The 23,868-nt window shown below is 40.3% G+C and overlaps 1 protein-coding gene across 2 annotated transcripts in view; it reads left to right on the top strand.

Annotated features, from left to right (window-relative positions):
- The window catches only part of gnb1a (guanine nucleotide binding protein (G protein), beta polypeptide 1a), a 33,494-nt gene extending 10,200 nt beyond the window's left edge, over positions 1-23,294 (top strand). For both annotated transcript variants that reach the window (XM_070839076.1, XM_070839075.1), the window contains exons 2-11: positions 10,480-10,586; positions 11,331-11,369; positions 11,679-11,785; positions 14,443-14,506; positions 15,334-15,496; positions 16,918-16,984; positions 17,445-17,646; positions 18,126-18,342; positions 20,492-20,607; positions 21,031-23,294. In XM_070839076.1, coding sequence (XP_070695177.1) covers positions 10,530-10,586; positions 11,331-11,369; positions 11,679-11,785; positions 14,443-14,506; positions 15,334-15,496; positions 16,918-16,984; positions 17,445-17,646; positions 18,126-18,342; positions 20,492-20,598 — 1,023 coding nt within the window. In that variant the 5' untranslated portion in view covers positions 10,480-10,529 and the 3' untranslated portion in view covers positions 20,599-20,607; positions 21,031-23,294. The remainder of the gene's footprint in view (positions 1-10,479; positions 10,587-11,330; positions 11,370-11,678; positions 11,786-14,442; positions 14,507-15,333; positions 15,497-16,917; positions 16,985-17,444; positions 17,647-18,125; positions 18,343-20,491; positions 20,608-21,030) is intronic.
- The last annotated feature ends 574 nt before the right edge of the window (positions 23,295-23,868 follow it).

The raw sequence follows: 23,868 nt of genomic DNA, 5'->3' as shown, positions 1-23,868 counted from the left end.
TACAGACTATTGTTATCTGTGGAACTTGGCTCCGACAGTGGCCAATGGCCGCTCTGCCTTCACCAGATACGCAGGGGTGTACGTGACCGTTTTGCATGGTGAGAGGAAGAGGTACGACCCCTCCTAAGAGTGACCGTCATTAGCGTGCCAACCCCTGGCAACAAGCCAAAAAGTATATTGTTTTTCCATGACTCCGCCAAAAATTATCTATCCCTGGGAGCCAACTCCAGCACGCTGGCTGGATTATAACTTTGGTGTTCTCAAAGCTTTGCTAAGCTTGTTATTTAGTGACAAGGGCCATTACTTGGTTTCGTTTTTTTTGGCGATGTTTTGTTTCAAACTGACTATTTTCGGTTACTCCTGTAAAACATAGTGTTGGCAGTATTCATATCTAGTAATACCACAGTGTAAAAATACGCTTTAAATTGGACGAGTAATCGTCTTCCTGCTCCAAACTAAAGTTATATTGGCCCTTAAAAATCCACACTATTGGTCGACTTCTAGTAGTAATGTTCTGAGCCAATGAGCTGATCCAATCTTTTGGGGTTGTTTTGTTTGATTAACAGTCCAAAACCCAAAGATATTCACTTTAAAACAGAGAAAAGCAGCAGATATTCACATTTAAGTAGGTGGAACCAGATTTATTTATTTTTGCCAATTCTGCATGAAAAGTAAATCAAACTTTATTTGATTTTTGGAATAGATGTGTGATACATTTTCTGTTGATTAATTGATTAAACTTTTCAGCCCTATTAGAAACTCTGCCCTAGATTCAGATAGGGTTTGGTTGAAAGACAGATACGAGGAAGGCAACAGGAACCACTTTTACTACTAGGCAGTACCACTTTTGGTGCATCAGCTTTTCAGAGCTGTAGGTTATGGGCTATGGAATGGGAAGAGCTGTGCGCACACCTTTTTCGCACCGATTCACCCAACCTTAATTCATCCATCGCTCCATCCATTTTCTGTACTTGCCTAACGTTTGCAGTTCATAAGGCAATGGGGCCTGTCCCAGCTCACATTGGGCAGTTGGTGGGGTACACACAAGGCAGGCTGTCTGTCTGTCACATGGCTAACACATTTCTCTACAACCATTCATTGCCGTGTAATCACATTCACTCCTGTTGGCAAGTAAGAGGCACCAATACACCTAACCTTGAGCCTATTGGAAATTCTGTTAAGTGGGAAATGAAGAGTTTTTTTATGTGTTTGTTTGTTTATTGGGATCCCCATTAGTCCAGCTAACATTGCATTGATTAGCATACTTTCAGTAATGGAAGCAAGGTAAATGTGCATTTTGTCATTGGCAGTACGTTGATTTTCTTAAGCTATTGGGTAGTGTAACGGTTGTTCAGGAGATGCGAGGGTTTCACCACACACTTATTGCCCCTGGCTTCAAGTCACTGATGTGGAAAGGTTTTTGTGTCGCGCATACAGCTCCAGTGTGTCCTGTAAAATGCTTCTTTCTAAAGGCAGCCCCTCTGCCCTCCTGATATGAGGCTTCAATGGACTTGATATCACATAAAATGAAAGCATCTAAAGAAAATGTGCATCAGGTAGTTTGTTAATGCATGTGTTATTCTTCAGGGCCTATATTTTTCCTGCATGGATGTTTCAGTGGCCAAATGTTGACAAAAATAGCTGAATAATGAGACCATCATTCTGGTACAATTCCACCAGAGTTTACATGAGAATGGAAGGTGCCACGTTCACCCCAAAACTATTCAGGGAAAAGGTAAAGATAGCCTCTCTAAGTTAGAAAATTGCTGTGCTGTTTCATTTTTCTGTCAAATGAATTGTGTGACTAAACTGAGTGGAACATCATGATCAAAACTGTGTCAGCTTATGCATACTCATTTGTAGCCCCAAGATTTTGCTCTACTTTCGATGGAGTAAAATGGGTTATGTGGCCCGAGGCTGTTCATTTTCAGTTCAGCCATTCTTCTCGAGACCCATACGGATTTGAAATCCACCTACTCTTCAGACAGCGATTAAAGGGAAAAATCCACAGTTTGCCAACCTTTGCTGTTTGCCTGCTGCATATCATCAGGTGTGGCGGCCCGTACACGGCACAGTACTCATCATCACACTGCATTGCTACGGCAACCACTGAGACATCTTGCATTGCTTTCATGGAAATGTAGTTGCAAAAAAAACTACAGTAATCCTACCCTTTGCCAGTAGGGGCAAAGCTGGGTTTGGTGGTTGTTCTGAGTGAAGCTGCTTAAGTATTCCAGTCACTTCACTGTATTTTTTATGGCCTTGACTAATGTGTTTCAGAGAGGGAGTGTTTTCCACCATATTAATGCCTTAAATGTACCCTTGTGGCTGTGTTTTGAGAATATTGCCGTAAAACTTCTTTGAAGCAATAGTTTTGGATAGAAGAGGACGCACAAAATGTATCAAAAGAAAATTAACACATGAAAATAAAATACTATACAGGCTGCAGATTATGGTGTTTATGGACCACTCCTATAAAGGTGCTATAATATTTTAATATACTTTTTAAAAATACTTAACTACTGCAATGGACTACCATAATAATTACAAACCAAATCTTCAATTGTGCACTGGGACATTCATTAGTTCGAAGGTACTTCACTCACTGGAGACAAAATCTACAGTCAGCATTTGGGGGTTAGTGATTGTTTTTTGGACCCTGTCTGTATGTGTTGGTGTCTGTGTGGTAGGGTACACCCCAGTGTTGTTGCTCGGTGGTCGGTGACTGTCGGCCATCAGCAGTGGACGATGGCATCAGCCCAACTCTAAATCTAAAGACTTAGGAGCCACTGTCTGGGTCACTATCAGAAATCAGCCTGTCCATGAACAGAGACGCTTTTGAGTCATTTTGGTTTACTGCATCAAATGGAAAAACCTTTTATTAAATTAAAAAAAAAAAAAAAAAAAGTTTTCATATTCAGCCAATGGCATTGGTAGAAAATGCTTGGTTTGGATTTGTATTGAAACTGGTATTTTCTTACACTATCAAATCATTTCACAATATATTAATTCATACTGATGTCATCCAGATGGGGACAGTAAAGATTTACCTTCTAGTTTCTGTCTGTGTGGTAGAAAAAAAGCAAGCCATGTGTGTGTCTGAGTGTGTGTGTGTTGGAGAGAATGACAAAGTGAGTGAGATTGGATGGGGCTTTTAAGAAATGTCCTGGAGCAATCCCCTTCTGTCTTTCTTACTGCATCATCAGCCCCGTTGTTCCTGCCTGCTTTGTGACCTGGTTGTGTTTCAGCTACATTTACCATGCATCACTTCCCCACAGCACTTAGCCGGACCCTCACCCCTCACCCACCAACCAGACAATAAAAAAAGACACATGCACTTAGAGTATCATTTCGCCTCTGTTTTGCACAACTAAAAATCTTTAAACATGTAGAATTAAAACTGACATATGGTAACAGTTATATCAGGAATGTTGTGATCAAGTTTATTGCCTGAGATAGCGATCACACTCCTTTCATATTGAGCAACCCCCAGTATCGAATATGATCCTATTGTTTTATTTTTCAACATCACCCAGTTTCACAGGGCTCATTTAGCCTAAAATACAGTTACAGTAAACTAGTAAAGCAAGGTGATGTGACAGTAAGATTTGGCCATTCCTAGTATGAAGTTCCACTCCCATTAAACCTTCAAAGTGTGGTCCTCTTCAGAAAAGTTAGGAATGGATCAGGCATTATTAAGCCAACACAATTCATCAAAACTGTCTCAAGATTTTAGATCTATGTAGCTGTTATAGTTGATATTACTTTGACTGTAATGTTGCCGGTTTGGTAGTAGTTTGTGGTTAAGTTGTCACCGCTGGTTAGACTGGACGTGCGGAGCACAATATGAGGTTTGTCTAACTCAAAGTGAGAGAGCAGAGGGGTGAGAGTATGCTTTTAAATATTGCAGAGTTTTCTTCCACTGGATGGATGGATGGATGGATGGAGAGAAGAAGAAATTAGGTGGCTTCTCGCCAGACAGAATGCTTTTCTAAAAGCCATTCCAGTTGCATCAAGGCCTAAAAGTGCAGTCCCATCGCAAGCCAGGAACAGGGTTTTAAAGTCATCTGCTATTTCACCATTCTGCCTTTGACCCAAGCACAATAAAAGTGGCCATTTAGGTTTTCATGGCTTGTTTTAAGTGAGAGTGGGATCTGTAACCTTGTTTGCTTTTGAGGTTTCTGATGAAGTGCATATTCACATCATGGATGCTGAGGGACCATGTGCGATGTTCATCTTTAAATGAAACCAGGCACACGTACACTGATGGTGAGCAGGTCACTGTCAATAGGTTATCTGTATGAAGTTGTGTGTTTGTGGGCCAAAACCACAGCATGTATGTAATTACTTTTCCCCAGATATTTTTTAAGTGTTGTGATCTAGATTTAAAGTGAAAGACATATGTGTTATTACTAAACTCCCAGTTACCATTACATAGAAAGGCTGTAATACTAACGACTGACATCAAGTTGAAGAGCCCACAGACTGTCATGCTGAGACTACACACAGAAAACGACAGATTGTTATTACAACACTCATCAACCATACTGGTAAAACATACATTTAAAAGTAGTTTGCAATAGGTTGAGTTCCTTGTTTACATTGGTTGCTCATGTAAAAAATCAACACTTATCTCTTTACACTTTAACCATTATACTTATTTGCACTAAATGTGGACTCAGTCACCTAACTAATTCAGTCATTCTGTATAAAACAGGAACTCATCTTAGCTCTCTTATTGTATCAGGTTAATTGTTGTTACTGCTGCATACCTATTGCTTCCCTCTGGCATTCAGTAATGTACTCCCAGTAGCCCAACAAAGTGAGTTGTCTCATGGTATCTTCACTCAGTATACTCAGCTTCTTGTATTCAGTCAGGACCGATTATTTACCAGCATCGGCCAGGCCTAATCTAGTCAGACTGACCTAATTTTGTGTGAAGTGCTAGCCTATGTCCCGTTGTTGCAGCACCACATACTGTGCCTCTTGCTGCTTCTCCACCCTTCTCTCTGATTTCATCCTTACATTTGTCAGTTAGCATAAGCCTGCTTGTCAGGATGTCCTGTGTGACCCGCAATTGTAATGCAGCTGATTGCATACATAGCCTGGTTTAAAGCCTGGATGGACACTGGCAAGTGCATTGATGGTAGCAGAAACCACAAAGCAAGTGTATTTGTAAAGTGTGTATGCTGTCGCCACATCCGCTGAATGTTTTGACAAAGGGAAGAGAGAGACTAGCACAGCTAGGGAAACACCCTTAAAAAGGAAACGCCTGCTTAGAGAGGCTATGTGCTCGTATTAAGGTGGAGGCAGCATGCTGACACAGATGATCGGCAGTCACAGCGCTGCTACAGCCATCTACTGACTGAGTTGCAACAAAAAACAGTCCCATTCATATCCTGCTGAATCTCATGTTTTATATTTCTAGGAGCAGCAACCACAACCTAAATGGCACTCTAAAGCACTAGAATATGAGATCCCGCAGAGAAGCGAGTTAGCAGGAACAGTCAGACGGAGGAGACGGGATGCATCCCTCATGAAGGCGAGGGGTGGGGCAGCTGGTATCCAGGCAGGAGGGCGTAAATTATTAAGCCCACCATCTCTACCTCACCTTTCAAACACCACCTTGTGCTTATTACATGGCTGTGTGCTGATGTCTCACAGCTTGGCTTTTTTTTTTTTTTTTAAACAGCAACAATAATAATAGCTGATGATGGTTGAGACTGAAATAGTTGCAATAGCTGATTACTTAGTCCTAATAAATTTTTTCACAACATGTAATAACACCACTCAAACCTCCAAATGTACATGATGTGCTGTTGTAACCTTAAGACATAAAGAAGCTTGTTGCAGTTGGGGAGAAATACCAAACTTCCAACATCAGAGTCAAAATTAGCAGGGCAGCAAATTTCACCCAGGTTTTTGTTATGAAACTGACTTTACATGTGTATGTGTGCACCACTGGTAAATTTGCTCTTTGGTAGTTTTGTCCATTTGCTTTAAGTGCTGGACTCATGCTCCAATGTGATTCATCATAAAAATCGGGTTTGAAGTCCGTTGAAGACCAATTTTCGGCTTGATAGAAGGTCTAAACAGCCTGCTTAGTCTGGACATCGTCTATAAAGGAGACAGACAGTAGTAGTATCCTAGATAGATACAGATAGTAGTATCCTAGTTTATGTGGTATGATGAAATCTGTTAAAGTCTGACATAAAGATACAGTACAGCAACTTAAAAGTGGAAAAGTGTGGCCTCCTGGTCAAAATGCCACCGCTGACATCATTTGATTTGTTTGCTGGGCCTGTCAGGCACGTCACATATATGATCATTAAAATATTTCCACTGAAGTGGGGCATGTGTTATCTTGTCCCTTGTACACACTGACTGAGAAAGCCAAGTATAGCCAATAATATAACAACACACCTTTAAAGTGAATCTCCAATTTATATGTATAACCAAAAATGAGCGCCATAAATGTCATTTATTGCATGCTTATTGTACTGGACTGCAGTATGTTGCATAGCTTTTTCTGTGTTGACCCCCTGCACAATATTTACAACACTTATTAATGTATATGCACATTTTCACAGTGTATTTGGCTAAAAAACAGATGAGAGAAGCTGTATTCTGGGAAGGCGAAGTAAGTGCAGGCCTCCTCTGCTCAGTCTTTAATGCTGGGAAGCTTACCATGTCTTGCTCCCCTTCACCAAGGGGTTAATTAGCAGCTCCCCTCCCAATTGTCCTCTGCTTGTTCACTCTCATTAGTTTAATCTGGCTCTGTCCTCCAGCTTGCCTCCCTTGCCTCTATCCTCTTGTGCAGCAGAACATCTCGCTGTCTGCCCCACTCCTTATGTCATCAGGGCGGAGCCTTTGGTCTACCCCAGAAATCTACCGCCAAACCCCACTAGACCATCCTGTCATTTATATCCCTTCACACCTGCTGCCCTACTGCGTCTGCTAAACCCTATTTTTTTGTTTTTTATTAAGATGTTCTCAAATCTTTTGATTAAAAAAAAATGTATTGTATGTAGGGATTACAAGTGTCCTCAATCTAGTTATTACAGGTCCACTTTTGATTATTTGTGCTAATAAGTTTATCGTACAGCATGTGTTGGGTTATATGAATGGATATATGATACATTTTGTTGTCATTTTCCTCAACACTGCACATTTATGGTTTCAAAACTATGAGAATTTGTTCAAAGGTAAAGAGGTTTTTCACCTTTTTTGGTAATTTCATTTTTAAATAGATTTTAAATGTAATACAACTTACTATTTAAAAGGGTTAAACCTTAGAATTTGCTTTCTGAAATCTAAATGCACTGTTCATAAACAGTGAAAATATTTTTTGTATAGAATTTCACACGTTTTTTTGTCCTCATCCCATGCCCTGTATAAAGAAACCCCTACAGAAATGTTCTCTCTCATCTAGCCCACTTGTGAATCTGTATGATTTGAAAATGAATGGTGCATACATGATCATTGCTACATGGAAAGGAGAAATACCAATGAAGAGTGTTTGTGTGTGTGTGTGTGTGGAGTCAAATTACACTTCCTCTCTCCTTGTCACTGTGTTGTGCTCGAGATGTCGGAGCTGATAGGAGTGGCTGGAAAATGTGAAGTCTGCTTCCCTCCTCCTCTTTCTCCTCCTCCTCCCCCACCACCTCTCTAAAAATAGCTGGCAGAAAGAGAAGGCAGCGAAGTCGAGGCTCTATCTGTTGGGCTGCCAGTGGTTTCAACACTCCCACTACCAGCACAAGGGAAAAAGAGTCCTCTGAATCACACCCCTAATACTAATTTTATGTTTTTGACTGTAGAAATTCTTTTATATTTCATCCATTTCAAATTAACCTCATCTTGGATTTTGTGCATTTTAAAGGCTAGGCTATTTTTGAACACAGACGCCAATGAGTAAAAGATTTGTACTTCATTCTGTTACACACAATTTTAGGACTGTTTTTTAAGGGCCAAACTGTGAAATGCTCTTGACAGGCTGCATCGATCACCTGACCTCAGCCCAGCTGAGCACGTGTTTCACTGGTTTGAGCCAAAATTGAAGCCCCTGAAACAAGAGAGAAGTAAATATGGCTGCAGTACAGGCCTGAAGCCTCTATTCACATCCTGTAGTCCAGCCTTTTACTGGTATAGGTTATGTATATTTATAAGTGATTAATGACCATGTGAATCAAATACCAAATAATGACGTGATCATGATATTTCCAGACAAACTGACCAGTATTGCATCAGCACATCATCAGAAATGTCAGTCGCCCACAAAGGGCCGTAGAGGGTATACCGGTTGCATCCTCTGACACATTTAAAGCCAGGACAACCTGCACTTGCTTGCAGACAGAATGGAAGTGGAAGCTGGTACAAGACTGGTGTGACCAGTTGGCAACATTTGGCTGTGCAGACTCCACCCCCACAGTTCCTTGGCCATGGGAAAGCACTACCTCAGGAGTGGCTCTTCGCATTGTTCCTCTGCAGGGATGTGGCCAACATATCAGAGTGTTTATAAAGAACTGATCATAAAAGCAATAAAAATTCAACAGCAGTGTCTGTATGCCGAGTGCTATATCTGCCTTCATCTTCCCTATGGTGAGGCTCATGGTGGCAATCGTGCAAGAATTAAAGGCAAAAACATGGAATCAAAGAAAGATTTCTATTATAGTACAATGCTTTTAGGGGCAAGGTTACTTTAGGTGTAAGATTTCAAAAAATTTGGAAATGAAGGACAGAATTGTCGGCCGTAGAAGTGTGGTCGTTGAGTTATTTATACATTGCAGTGCATGAATCACTCTTACCTAGACTTCATAAACTGGCAGAACATATGCTTGGCCTAATACGTCTTTTACAAATGTTCAGGACATAGTTTGGTATGTTTTCATGTTCCAAAATCTGTCAAGCTGCTGATAGCTTTGGTTGGAAAGGCCACCAGTGGGTTACATTACCTCTTGCGTGGAGGGCTATTACAGAGAAGACAAGAATTAGCCAGTGATATTACCATGAGACGTTTTTATCACCAAGATTAGGGGTTAAGGCGCCTTGCTTAGGTGCAGACCCATTTAGCAGCACTGGCCAATCAGGTGACAGGTAGCTACTGAGATGTCAGGCGCTTGAAGGATAAGGTGTTCATTCAGACGGGCTCAACACTCCCCAGGACAAAGGACCTATATTGAAACCCAGAGAAAAGGGAGGTAAGGCGTGTTTACAGTGCAAATGGTGTTGTAGCTTGTATTTGACATCTTTAATGTTACTTGCAGCATTTTCTGTATGAAGATTCAGTTTTATTAAATTGTGAGGGTTATTGGTCATTGGAATGGGTGAAAGGAAAAAGCATCAAAGGAAGACGGTTCCTTAATTTGCCTCGCTGAATGTGGTCACTGAAATTATAAATCATCCTGCCGTGTCAATGGGCACATGTTTTAGAAAGTTTTGTCTGCTGATCGGCTGTGACTTATGCGGGCACCTAAAGTATTAATGATTGTACTATAACAACGTGTCTTCCATAAGTGTCCAACATGCCTTACAAGCCTGTAAGCCAGCGTTCATAATTGTTTACAGTAGTATTTTTCCTTTTAGTAGAGTTTGTCTTCTTTCTATGGAGAGTGAAAGTGTCAGTGCTAAGAGTGTCAAACAGAGGATTGGGGTCAGCGGGATAGCCACTGCTTTTAGGATCATCAGCAGGTTTTGTCTTAACCGGATTTGGCTGGAGGAGCTGAATCAACTGTGTCCCAGGATTACAGGGATGACATTGGAGGAGAGTTTAGAGTCCAGAGGCCAGAGCATTGAGAGCTTCGTCAAACCCTGCCCATCATCTCAGCGCCTTGGGTTTCCAGTAGTGCAACGAAACCCACTTTGGTCTCTTGGTCTGCCTCTTTTTAAACATCTGGACTCCTAATCCTTACTTGGTTTACCGTCAGTAGGGGGTATGTTTTGGCAAAGTAGATTTTTTAAAAACACTTTTTTACTTATTTAATTTTGCGTTGGCTGTTATGGAATGGTTATCAGCTGCTCTGCGTGGCCAAATGTATGCCCAAGGGTTTGCTATTGTTTGGTAGGGGAGAGAAAACAAATTCAGCATCATCCTCAAAATTGTTATCTTAAGCCTAAAGTAGCAGCCGAGTGCTTGTTGCTAGGTAACAGTTTCAAGCTGGCAAGGACAAGTCTTGAGCTGTCTAGAAAGTGTTGGGCTGTTGTGATTCCCTGTGACTTGTCTGGGCCTTATAGATTGGGTTTAAGAGACGCTATGTGATCGTCAGGTGCATTTTGATGTAACCATCTCAAGAAATTCATCCGAAAAGAGGGAGCACATGATGTCTTTATGCTTTGGCCAAGATCTTGCATGCAATGTGCTGCACTAGCGTTCAGAGTAGAACAGTAAACACAACCTAAGTGTACATTTTGTGTGATTCTACCAACATGAAATGAGCAGTAGGTGGCACATATGTTGAGCCTCTCATTTCTTGTCTCCTACAGATCAGCAAGAGTCTAGGCGGCGGAGCGAAGCACACCATTAGCAGAGGAAAATGAGTGAACTGGATCAGCTACGCCAGGAGGCTGAGCAGCTCAAGAACCAGATCAGAGTAAGTCCTTCAATGTCCTCAAGACGTCTGTTTTTTTTTTTTTTGTTTTTGTTTTTTTTCGTTTTCAAATCCAGGTCGACATTTTGTCAATTTTGTGCTCCAGAGATGAACTGGTATTAATGAAAGCACACTTGTCATTGAGAAGCTTCCTATTATGACGCATAATGTTGACATTACAAAGGTATAGCACAAATTATGTGTTTTTTAGGTAGTCTGCTTGATAAAAAGGTTGGTTTTTTTTTACAGTATGGTAATAAATATTGTCATTGACTCAAATGATCAAATTCACTAAAACCATCACCCATAAATGTTGTAAATAAGCCACCAAAGACAATAGCGGTAGTTCATGAGCCACTGTACTAGATTTCAAAGCTGATTGCCTGAGTTAAAGCCGTCAACTCAAGCCTGAATGAGAATTCATCGTAAATGTTATGATGCAGACTTTATTTATTTATGTTGTCATTATTTTCACTTGTATTGCTCTATAAGTGCATAAAAACATTTATTTTATTATGAAAATGATTCATCATTGCAAACAAAGCAGTTTAGTTTGGATTACACAATTGTATTTTCACTAGTTCATTTTGACGTAGTGATTTAATAGTGAAGGATCCCGAGCATAGAGGGCTATGTCACTCAGGTGAAACTGTCATCTGTAAATACAACACAGCCCTGTTGATTTACACATGCTAAACTAATTGTGAAGAGTTAGTGGACAGACTTGACTGTGTTGTTGTTTTTCAGGATGCCAGGAAAGCGTGTGCGGATGCTACCCTGTCTCAGGTAAATAATGTGTTCATACTGTGATCTTCACTCACCATTATTTATTGTTTAATTATGATGAAGTGTTTTATAAAATGTACTAAAATCAGTTTTGAAGTATGGCTGTAGGTGGTGTTTACACTGAGTGCATAATCTGAAGACTACGTTCTTTTTGTTTTTGTCAGTCATATGTTTAATGATGCTTTTAAATCTTTAACCAATAGAAATGTCGATATAACATGTTACACTAGTTGAAGTTTGAGAGCACACAGCAGACAAAATATACAGCAGGCTCGAAGTGACACTTTCTCTAATCTTCACCTCGTTTAGATCACAGCTAACATCGACCCTGTTGGCCGAATTCAGATGCGCACTAGACGGACACTGAGGGGGCATCTGGCTAAAATCTATGCCATGCACTGGGGCACTGACTCGAGGTAATGCCATTCAACTGCATTCTGTGCATTAACTAAATATTTCATCCCATCAGCCCAGCCCCCCTTGCCTAAACACAGGAAATGGATATAAAAGCAAGCTTGACTGTCTTTGTGCTAGTTACCTCTCCTGAGGGTCCTCGTCAAATCATGACATTCCACAGTAGCACACTCTTCCACAAACAGGTATTTGGCTTAACATCTGTCCAAAGCCATCAATCAGATTAACACATACTCAGTGTCCCTACAATTCAACAGTAGGACACGTGTGCACATGCACAATAGGTAATGCATTTTATGTTGAATGCACACTGAGCATGCATCATCCACTCTCTTTGAGTGTGTCTACTGTGTTGTGTGTCTATGTGTGCCATGTTTGTGTACATTGGGGGTGGGTATGTGGGTAGGGAAAATACTCAAAATGGAGTCAGCCTTTGTTAGAGCTGTGTTGAGGCAGATGAAGCAACACTCTTCAATTCACATAAAGCCTTTTCCCAAGAGCTGCACACACCTCTCACCTCAGCAGCCAACAGCTTAATCACTGTGGTGCTGGTGTGCGTCAGTCCGCAGAGAGACCACTGCAAACTGCTATGTCACCTCATCGTCCTCCCAGTCATATACCTAAGAAAAAGCTCAGCTCATCCTGTCTGTTTGTCTCATCTGTTAATGTTTCACCTCCCAGAGGAGTTGGGGTATTTATTAGACTACCTGCTGAGATTCAGCCACCCAGAAAGAAGGTCACATGAAGATGTTTTGACCCAGAGTCTAGGCTAAGACTACTATTTTTAGCCCTGTGGAGACACTGTTTGAATTCAGTTTGGAGTGGGTTTCCAAGAATTTGAGAAACAAACCCATCAGTTACTTCCATTTGTCCTCGTTAGCCAATAATCTATCAAGTTAAATGTTAAGGGAGTAGAAATCTGTGGACTCAGCAGCCACACAAATATTTATCTTATAGAAAGTAAAATTACCTGCAAGACAGCGTGTTACTAATATGACAGGTTTGCATTCAATGATTCGGTGCCCAACTTTACTCATAGCTACAGCTAAGTCACTGTCATGATCTATCTAGGGAAGAGTTGCTCTTTTTCCTTTCTGGTTTTATTTCAAGACACAAAAAATCCAACATTTTCATCCACAAAAGATTTGTTTTCTGATAGTAAAAAGTGAGTTATTTTTACTAAAATTCGGTATGACAGTACTTCGTATTGATGCCGGCAGAAGGAGTCTTAATGTAGGACTGGATAACCTCGATCCTCATGAAATCAGTGAGTCATAACTTTTTTGTTGTTAATGTTGTTTTAAAGCTCTACTGATACGAGACCGCTCTTGTTATGTTTGCCTTGTTTGACTTGGAATTAATATGATTTGCCAAATCGGTGTCCATTTCACAAGTATTCAGCCATTTTCATACCTGTAACCATTGCACTAAGTTTAATAGTTGTTTAATAGTAGTGAAAAACAATATAAATATACAAAACCATTTGTATTAGGTGGTTATTTATTGTTTCTCTCATATGCTTTGACTCATCACGGACTCCAGCTTACAAAGTAATTCTCTGTAAATCCAACTCATCACACAACTCAGTGTTATTAAGTGCATTTTGTATAGTATGGAAGCCAAGAATGGTGAACATAGAAGAAATAGAAAGTGTGGCGACATCTCATGTTTTTCTTTCTTCTTTTACTATTCACTTCAAGCTGGAGAAATGTACAGCGAAACACACACTTGTCTCCTTGTGTTTGACTGCATCACAGTTACTCAAACAGACCTGATGAATGCAGAGCAAACACAAGTGGATGAAATTGTGTTTGCTCAAAATCAGGTTTTTGTTCCATTTTGAAGTGATTTGGAGAAATAAGAGCAGAACATACAATGAGCATGGTGTGATTTGTTCATCTTCCAAAACATTGGGTGTGTGTCACCACCCTTGTTGTCACACAGCAGTTCAGACTAGAAAGTGAGCAGCACGGCGTCGTTGCCTCCCAGCTTGACACACTCACTCACATTTTACTAGAAGTTAATGTGGGGCCTAATCTGAAGTTTGTATATTTTCATGCTTTTGACGTTATCCCAGGCTTTGATTATTTAAGGTCATTGTTTTCATTTTAAGGCTGGGAAGCTTCATTTTCTTTTAGACTAAATTTCCCAGCACAGACCGTTCTGTCCCTGGCTTATTATCTGCTGCAGTGCGCACATGTGAGCGCATTCCCGCCAGCCTGGTCTGGTAGTTAAGATTTGCACAGTCCCAGCAGACCTTGGTGTGTTCACTCCTTTCCTTGCTCCTGTGTGCATTGGAGCCATCACTGTGGTTACTCTTGTTGGATTCACCCAGATAGCAGAGCACGACCACAGAGGTACCTGAGAGCTGCCACTGGAATGAAAAACAGGGTTGGCAACAATTCCTTTTAGAATAACTAGGCTTACCCACGCAGACTCTGCAGGTTGTGTTTTTGTGGCACATATAATATTGAAAGTAAATAGATGGTCTGGAAAGTGCTTGATACAGCCGCTACACCTCAACTCTCTGTCTCAAATACCATATCCATACATATCCACAACGGGAATATGTCTATTTTCATGTCGTTTTTCTTATAGCTGTATTTGTCATCTGCTTCAACCTGATAGAAAACATTTGAACTGTCTTTCTTTTCATCAGGCTTTTGGTCAGTGCCTCCCAGGACGGCAAACTCATTATCTGGGACAGCTATACCACAAACAAGGTAATAAAAAAAACATTATACTCTAAAGAGCTGAATAGCCTGTGATCTTAAGGTTTAATGCTATTTGTAAAGCTATCGTTACTGTGTGCACAAGCATATGCAGGAGGTGTGTTCAGACAATGAACAAGCAAACATTCATGTTACTGTTTGTTATTACTTTATTGTATTAAAATAGAGTAGAATAAGGTGATAAGATGACAAACATGCCCAAAGGCAGTTTGATCTTGAACCAAAAAGCCAAAAGCAAAACCACCTTTGGTTCATGAGGTCAAAATGCCTATGATACCGTACTTCTTAAAGGCCGACCTCGCCATGCTTTAATCTTAAAAGCAGTCCTAAGCCTAACCAAGCATGTGACATCAGATGTATCTTTGTAATAGTACAATTCAACTGAGTACAAAGATTAAAAAAAAAAAAAAAAAAAGATTAAAAAATGATGGTTTGACGTAGTATAAACAAGTGTTGGGTTGACTTGCACCAGATTTTCAGCTGGTAAACAGACTTGTGGTAAATGGTTGTCAGGTGATCCATTGTATTTTCCTGTTCATCAAAGTTGAAGTCAGCAATAATCATTACTCCCCTGTTTCTGGCAGCTAGTTTTATTTACAGTGACAAAATGCTCAGTTCATTATAAAACAATTCACAAATGTTGTAGTGTGTCGAGTAATGCTATTTATAGTGGGTATTGTGCCCTTGAAAGGTTAAGTTAATATTGCAGACAGACTTTGTCACATGCCCCCCCCCCCCCCCCCCCCCCCCCCCCCCCTCTCTCTCTCCCATCTGTCACTGCATACTATCTAATATTAAATCTCCCTCCTCTCCTCCAGGTCCACGCCATCCCGTTGCGCTCCTCCTGGGTGATGACGTGCGCCTATGCCCCTTCTGGGAACTATGTTGCCTGTGGAGGTCTGGACAACATCTGCTCCATCTACAACCTGAAGACCCGTGAGGGAAATGTGCGTGTCAGCCGTGAGCTGGCCGGACACACAGGTAGGCTGGACACAACCATTAGCATTAGCACTTAGCCATCAGTCCCAGGATGTTTTGAAGGTCAGATCAGTCTGCCATTGGATCATATTTGTACAGACACTTATTACCTTAGTGTTTGGCCCAGACTGTCTGCAGTCGGAAAAGATTCCTTTGGACAATAAAAGCCAGACTTTCGTGTTTGTGTAACTGACAACAAATAGACAGTTTAGTACCCTTAGAGCTGCATCTCTCTACCACTCAGGTTGAGTTTAATGACACTGGTAGAAAGTTTATAAAAACACATTTTTAAACATAAAACATAATAGTCTAATTTGAGTTGTGACCAACCACAAAATGTCAGGTCTCAGTCTAGAGAAGACTAATTGTGCATTCATTCAGGAATACTGAATTCCTCTAGATTGGTCACTTATTAACATTCAACAGTCCCTGCTAATATTTAATCTAATCATACTATCCTCAGCAGTAACAATACCACTAAACAAAATGTTTGCTTTTATAGAATTAATATCTACTCTATAATCTGAACATATTAGCTTGCCCAAATGACAGTGAGAAGCATCTGGAAAATATGAAACATCAATATTCAACACTGGGTATGATCATGTTCACCCAACCACTGCTTTATGCAGAAGGACATCGAAAGGATGAGAGTACAAAACACAATATTATCATGATGGAATTTCTGCATTATAGGAGACGGAGAGGTTTCACAGATCATGCAGAATTAATTTGGAAACTTGTTTGAATCTAGACTGTATCAGGTAATGAGGAAGGGACACTTGGACCGATAACTGTATTTTCATATATATATATTTTTAAATCCCCCTACAGTCAGCCAGTCAAATATAAGCCATTCTATTATTTGCTGATAAACAGTATGTTCTTGTGTGTGTGTGTGTGTGTGTGTGTGTGTGTGTAAACCTTATGTACTTGTGTAGGCCTAATTCTTTTCACATCTGAGAGATGCCAGTCACATGGTGTGTCTTTCTCTATAAAAACAGGAGCTGGTCGAGCCGTATTCCAGCTCAAACTAATGAAAGTGTTGAGCTCTTAGGCAAGGAGCATTCATCTGATCAGTGTCACATGATGCAGGAAGTGTGTCAGCATTTTAGTTCTAGTTCCCTCACTATAGGGAGGGGTACGTACACTCTGCCAGCTAGTAAAGGATGAATTATGGAAGGAAGTCATGAACCAGAATGTGCCCTACAGCTTTTTTTTTTCTGTTTCTGGTGGTCAATTAGTCAATTCATCTTGCCCACATCTAGCACACATAGCTTTCTCTGAGGGCGCGATGGTGATTTGGAATATATTTTCTTCCTCTGCGCAGACAGCTGGGAGATGAAGCTTCTTACAATTAAAAGAATAGCAAAGACAGTCCATCTTAAGTGAGTTACTGAATCAGTGTGTTTGCTACCTGTCAGGTTACCTGTCCTGCTGTCGCTTCCTGGATGACAACCAGATTGTCACCAGCTCTGGAGACACCACCTGGTGAGTTGTGGTACTACACCCAATGCAATCCAATACAACACCACTACAAACTTGAAGCTCAATAATCAGTACAGAGTCAGCTCCACATCTACCACGACTTAATCAGAAGTGGGGGATTATACGTTTCCAATGTAGTTTTAGTTGTAGGGCAGTAATATTCGTTTGCATTATATTGTAAGGTGTTCCCACATGTAGTCGACCCTCCGTATTTATGGAAACATTATAGCCTCATCAGTTTGATCAATGTTGAGATTCTTAGTCACTGCTGTCTACTATAACCAGTGAGTTATCATTAAATGCCAAGTCGGCCTCAAGTGCCAGACCTGCCTGGGCTACACAGACTTCACGCAGCCACCAGCATCACGTCATGAGCTGATCACTTCCCTTCTTGGGTGATGTTTGTTTTTTGTCTTTTTTTGCATATTGCACATTTTCGAATGTTCTCTCTGCTTTCTTGCAGCGCTCTGTGGGACATTGAGACTGGTCAGCAGACAACTACATTTGCTGGTCACACCGGTGATGTCATGAGTCTCTCTCTGGCACCTGACACCAGGCTGTTTGTGTCTGGAGCCTGCGATGCCTCGGCCAAGCTCTGGGACGTCAGAGAAGGAATGTGCCGACAGACCTTCACTGGCCACGAGTCAGACATCAATGCTATCTGCGTAAGGACACACACACACACTTAGATGTTATATACTAACCATAACTGGGTGTCAAGTCTTAAATCATTCAAAGCTTGTCCAAGTCGATACTGTCAGACCAAATCTTGGGTCCTTGAGGCGACTGTGGATGCAGACCATTCAATTGATACTGCATTTGACTGACTTTGATTTTTCCTTTTTAAGCAAATGCTATATGAAGAAACACCAGGAGATCAGTTGTTCATACTAGTTAATTGTTATTGATACTAATCCATATACGTTGCTTCCTGAGATGACCAGAAAAACTCTAAATGATAAAGATTTGGCACCACATATTTACACTTTTAAGAAAAGGGTGTGGCGAGCTATTGTTACACTTCAGGACAATAACAAATGTAATCATAAGTACTAAATAAAGGCATATAAATTGCCACAATCACTCTTAAAGATCTATTCACTTAAGTAACAACACTGAAAAATTTCATTTGTCCTTGTTGCAGTTCTTCCCCAATGGCAACGCCTTTGCCACAGGCTCAGACGACGCTACCTGCCGGCTGTTTGACCTGCGTGCTGACCAGGAGCTGATGGTTTACTCACATGACAACATCATCTGCGGTATCACCTCCGTGGCATTCTCCAAGAGCGGCCGCCTACTGCTGGCTGGCTACGACGATTTCAACTGCAACGTCTGGGACACTTTGAAGGCCGACCGTGCAGGTAAGCCACCACACAGGGTAAAAGAATGGACTTGTATAAGTATGTTTTGCTTCTCTATGACAAAACAGGCACGCATCAAAAACATTTCTGATAGACAAAACACATGTTTTAGATTAGTTAGCAGCTACTCAGGCAAAAATCCACCCAGAACCACTTTTTTATGCACATGCAATTGGTTCTGTGGTTGGTCATAGAGCGGTCCATCTAACCAGAAATATCAGAGTTCAGTTTCAACCCACGTTACAAATGTGGAGTTGAGGTTTGGGAAGAAACTGAGCATATGTGTCCGGGCTGTTGTTCAGCACTTGATCCAGGTATCAGTCACCTTCCACCACACACTCTCCACCATTACGTCAAGCCAATTGGTGCAGTTCAGAGAGTGGAGGGAATAGAAACGTGAGAGCATAATCCACAGCACACTTGGACTTCTCCTTATTTCACACCTCTGCACACCTGGCCAGTTGCTGCAGCAAGAGGGTGTGGCTGACACTTTGTTAGTTTTGGGAAAATCTATGTCAAATATCACAAGTCAGGAATGTTCTGAGGTTTATTGTTAGGCAAGTAGAAAACCACTAACTGAAGCAGAAGCACCTTAAGCATGTTGAGGGAAAGTGTTTATATCAAAAGGTAAATTACAGGTGAATCTTGATGTGTTTATTTGCTTTACTGCAGGATGAACCAGGTTTTAGAGTAAACAAACAAAACATACTTTTCTTTTCAAAATGCAGCATCAGAAATTTGGTTAAATTAATACATCAACTGAGAAGTTTTTGTCAAGGAAAGAAACTCAGTCATATCAAAGGTGGGGTGATGTACAATAAAACATAAGATTATTAATCCACTGCAAATCAACCAGATATCTGTGCGAGCTACAACATGAAGGCTACTGAACATCTCCAAACCAAGTTGTGAAAAGTTTACTGAGTAGCACCATACAGGGAAAGGATACAAGAAGTCTTTCAAGGCGCTGAATACAGCCGACCACCAAGAGGTCTGTGAACACTCTGAAGGAGCTGCAGGGCTCCACGGCTGCAATGGGAGACACTGTCATACAACAACTCTTGTCTGGCTGCTTCACAAGTCACAGCTTTATGCTTGTTGAAAAAACTCACATGACTTCTGGACTAATGTTTGCCAGAAGGCAACTCAGGAACACTGGGAAAGAAATTGGAGGAAAATTTAGTGGTATGATCAGACAAAAATTAGCTTTTTGGCTATCACATTAAATTAATTAAATATCACTCATCGGTAGAAACACGCAGGAGCTGCACAGCTTGTGAAGGTGATGTAACATAAATGCAGCAATTTATAGAAAAATGTCCCAGAGGGGAGAAGTCAAGAGTTTCTCTAAGCATGTTCAGGTGAAGTCTCATGATAACACCAGTGTCGTCAAATGAGAGACGTCAGTCCAAAATATATGGCACAGCTTGAATATTCCTTTTAACTCACAATCCCCATAAATCCTGATGGAATAAAGCAAAATCAGTATTGGCAAAGAGTTCACTTGCATTTTCTAATTAAAGTGTATGATAAGTCTAAGACCTTTGGGGATGCAGGAGCAGGTTAGATTTTATACTAAATGTAAATAAATCTACCACTTGCCCTTTACCAAGGAGCAGCAGGTTAGATACTGCTGCTGTACTGTTATTTGGTAATGTGTACTGTGTAAGCTTTTTGCTTGCATGTAAATACTTGAAGTAGTACAGATGGGACTGTGAATATTACAGTAGACTAGAAGAGGCCTCCAACACTGCAGAAGTGATCCTCCCAATTTAAAAACAGTATAAAGGGCTCTAACATACATGTGGGGGACCAGCAAGCATCACCTGCTCCAGCAGTGAAGAGCCCCTATGGCAGCATGAATACTTTACAGTTATTGACAGCATAGTGGGATAGGGATCAGAGGAGGCCCACATCTGAGCAGATACACACACACTCACTCATTCTCGCTCTTATCTGACGGGTGGAGTTTTGATGATCAGCATACTGGGTCAATATTGGCCTTTAACCATCTTAAAGTTCGTGGAATCAGGAATCCATACTGCAACCAAAACATGTCTGGCAGGCAGGTGTCAGGGACCCTGACATAAACCCTAGTCCACCTTAGAGCAGGTTTGTCGCCGAGTCTCAGCCTCTGGTGTCTCTGCAGGTGTCCTGGCTGGTCATGATAACCGGGTGAGCTGCTTGGGTGTGACCGACGACGGCATGGCAGTGGCAACAGGGTCCTGGGACAGCTTCCTCAAGATCTGGAACTAGAGTCTGAAGGTAAATGGCGACTGGGAGGAATGTTTCTGATGGTTTGGCAGCAGTATCATCTGCAGTTTGTATTTAGTGCCACCTGGGGGTCGGGAGAGAAGGTGCAACACTTAAAACACAAAGTGAAATCAAACAGGAAACAGTTGCACTTGGTGGTGTTATCTCACTTTGTTAAAATTAGCAGGATTTAAAATGTTTTTCATCTAGTTTAACATCTTTTTTTATCATGCAGTGACAGTTTCTGTCTGATTTGCCTCATAACTCTCAAAAAGCACACGACATTTAGATTGATTTAAACACAAACAGAAGCACAATAAAGCAGGTTTTTTTCTGCAGTCTTCAAAATCTGTGCATATGATCAACTCTTGATTTAATAATGTCACAGCCGTGTGTGATTTCATAATCAAATGTTTGTCTTTTCTCTGTTTACAGATGGCATCTGGACTCCAAAGTTGAGTGGAAGACCATTCCAACATCACAATGTTCAATTTTATTGCATATCCAATCTTTTCAAAAACACCATGATACTGACTCCAAACACCCCAAAAAACTATCAAGGGCAAAAATTCTCTCTCTCTCTATCTCCTTCTCATTTAAAAGAGCACAATTGTCTGTCACTCATTCAGCTACGAAAAAAAAGAAAAAAAAAGCTCGAGGAATTTAGTGGTTTCAAAATGGAACGGAGGGGAAAAGTGTGCATTCCTCCCATGGCCATGGTCTGGTATTGTAGTAAGTGAAAATGCAAACACACCACCGCCGCTGCCGCCGCCACCGCCACCAAGCAAACGTGTCCTGCGTCCTCATTATACACAGGTCTGAGTGAAGGTTATTACATGACAGTGATCTAACTCTTAATAGCTTTTTGGCCATGTTTATTTTTGTTTCTTTGGGTTTTTTTTCATTATTTTTGTTAAAGAGAAGTAGATCAGTGAACTGTCAGTTAATGTTTAAAATGAGGATCAAAGCTTTGTTTTATTTCCTAGTCTTTACACATTTTAGAGAATGTTTTTAAGTTAAAAACTAAAAGAACCTCCAGATCATGTCATTTTAAATCCAGCTTTATCCCACTGGAGAACAAAGCGAGAGAATTAAGCTTCAACAGGGAGTCCTCAAGCCACTTCTGGCCCTTCTGTATATTTAGTCCCATGATACTTTAACTGTTTCTTTTTTTCCAGTGTAGTCCACAAATCTTTGTTTGCACAAAAATTAAACTTTGCATATATAGAATAATGTCTAAAGAAAAAAAAGTTAACTAACCAAGCACATGCTGTTTATGATAATGAATGCTCGTTTTTAAAACGAAAAACAACAAAAAAAAAAAACCAAACCATTTTAACCATTCTTACACCTTTTTGTCTGGCGACAGTGTAGAATAATTAAATGACGATTAACCCATCGGATCATAATCCACCCCGCCCCCACCCCCCCTCTTTTTTTTTTTTAAATTCATTTTTTTTCCTTTAATTTGTTTTGTTTTCCCTGGTTTCTGTTGCCCGTGGTTGGGACCGGTGATGTGATTTGGTCGGGTAGGAAGTACCTCCACTTTAGCCCGGTTGCAATCCGGACGTTTCTCTTTTAACAGAGGTGCCCATTCCGTGCTTGGAAATGCAGTTACTACTCTGTGAATGACATGTTGTATAAATCAATGTTTGAAAATAATGATATTGAAACTTTTTAAGTTAAAAACGAAAAAAAAAAGATTTTGGTTGTCTGCCATGGGTGGGTTATCTCTTAGAATCGCATGCTGTAGAATTGCTTAAAAAGGTGCATATGGAATTAAGTCCTTTGATGTTTTTCTTTAAGAAAATAACCTGTTGAATATATCAATACAATGGTATTTATATTTTTCTTTTTCTTTTCTTTTCTTTTTTTCTTCTTTTTGGTTTTTGGCTACTCCGTGCATACATGATTCAACTAAAATGTCAAAGCTATGCACTTGAGAAGCAAACCCTGCAACATAAACGGTTACTTGGTCCATACTTGGGAGGGATTCCACAAATTAAGAAGTAACGTAAATGTTTAAATTGTACACACATGCATACGTACATTCATTCACCTAAACATACACAATCTCAAATGGAACAAATAAATTTTCATTCCTTCTGTAGCAAACAAAATTCCACTTACGAAGAAAAACATTTTATAACAGGTTTTTTTCTGTCCTTTAATAAAAAATGAAAAAAAAAAATCTTGCAGCATCTGAATGGCAGAATTTTCTGTTGTTCCCTCCTCCTTGTAAACAGAGACGCTCTTTCTTTAGCAGTAGTGACATTTTTTCCATTCTGTTTTTTCTCTGCGACATTCTGTACAAAAAATGTGCTGTAATTGTGCGTTAGGCCTGGAGTTGGCAAAAAATAAAATGAAATAAAAAATATTAAAAATTAATTAAATTCCCTTTCCTTTTCTCTCTTTCTCCATCAAATAACTGTAGAGCTCTGCACCCCCACTGTTCCCTTTTCACCTTTTGTATTTAATTTTAAAGTCAGTCAGTGTACAACCGAAAGCTGGATGCAAGATAGAAACTATATTAAAATGTACTGTTATTTAAGATGTAATAAAAAGCAGTTTGAGATGACCTCCTGTGTTGAGTGTGATTCACTTAGAGCGGTTACCACTGAAGCTAGAATGTTGCAGACTGTTTGGTTTCCTTGTAATTATGTTCAAGTCAAATAAACAATTTCTTATCCACCGTTGAACCAGCCTGGCTCCTCTTGTGCAGTCGTTTCTTCTCTTTGCATGAAGTCAGCCGTGCAGTTTGTCCATCAGCATTTCTAATCGGTATAGAAGGACATAATGTGTTGTTATTGTGAGGACTGAAATGTGTCCCTGTTAAAACTCCAGGCTTTTCATTGGTGTGTGTGTGTGTGCTTGGAAATACATCTACTTCCTGTCCTTTTTCGCCATCTACTGGATGTAATATGAATTGCAATGAGGGAGGTTGTGGCCGGATTGCCTTAATTTTTTTGTTAATTATTTTTCCTGAGCAAATACATTCCTCTAAAACATTCGAAACTCCATTTTTGGGCTCCTGCAATTGTGCATATTATAATGAAGTCTAAAGAAAACCATGTAAAGTGGCACAAGGTTTTTTTTACTTGTATTCAAAAAAATATACAGAGAATATACAGGCGTACTATTTAAACATAATGAAACTCATTATTTAATCATATGGTACTAAACAAAAACACAGATTAATAATAATCTGTGTCAGAGAAGTGAGAATACTCTGATTGTGAAGTCAGGTCAATGTCTGCTCACTGTACAGTTCTT

The sequence above is a fragment of the Pempheris klunzingeri genome, chromosome 11, assembly GCF_042242105.1.
Source record: "Pempheris klunzingeri isolate RE-2024b chromosome 11, fPemKlu1.hap1, whole genome shotgun sequence".
Taxonomy (NCBI): Eukaryota; Metazoa; Chordata; class Actinopteri; order Acropomatiformes; family Pempheridae; genus Pempheris; species Pempheris klunzingeri.
This window is presented reverse-complemented; position numbering and strand designations above follow the sequence as displayed.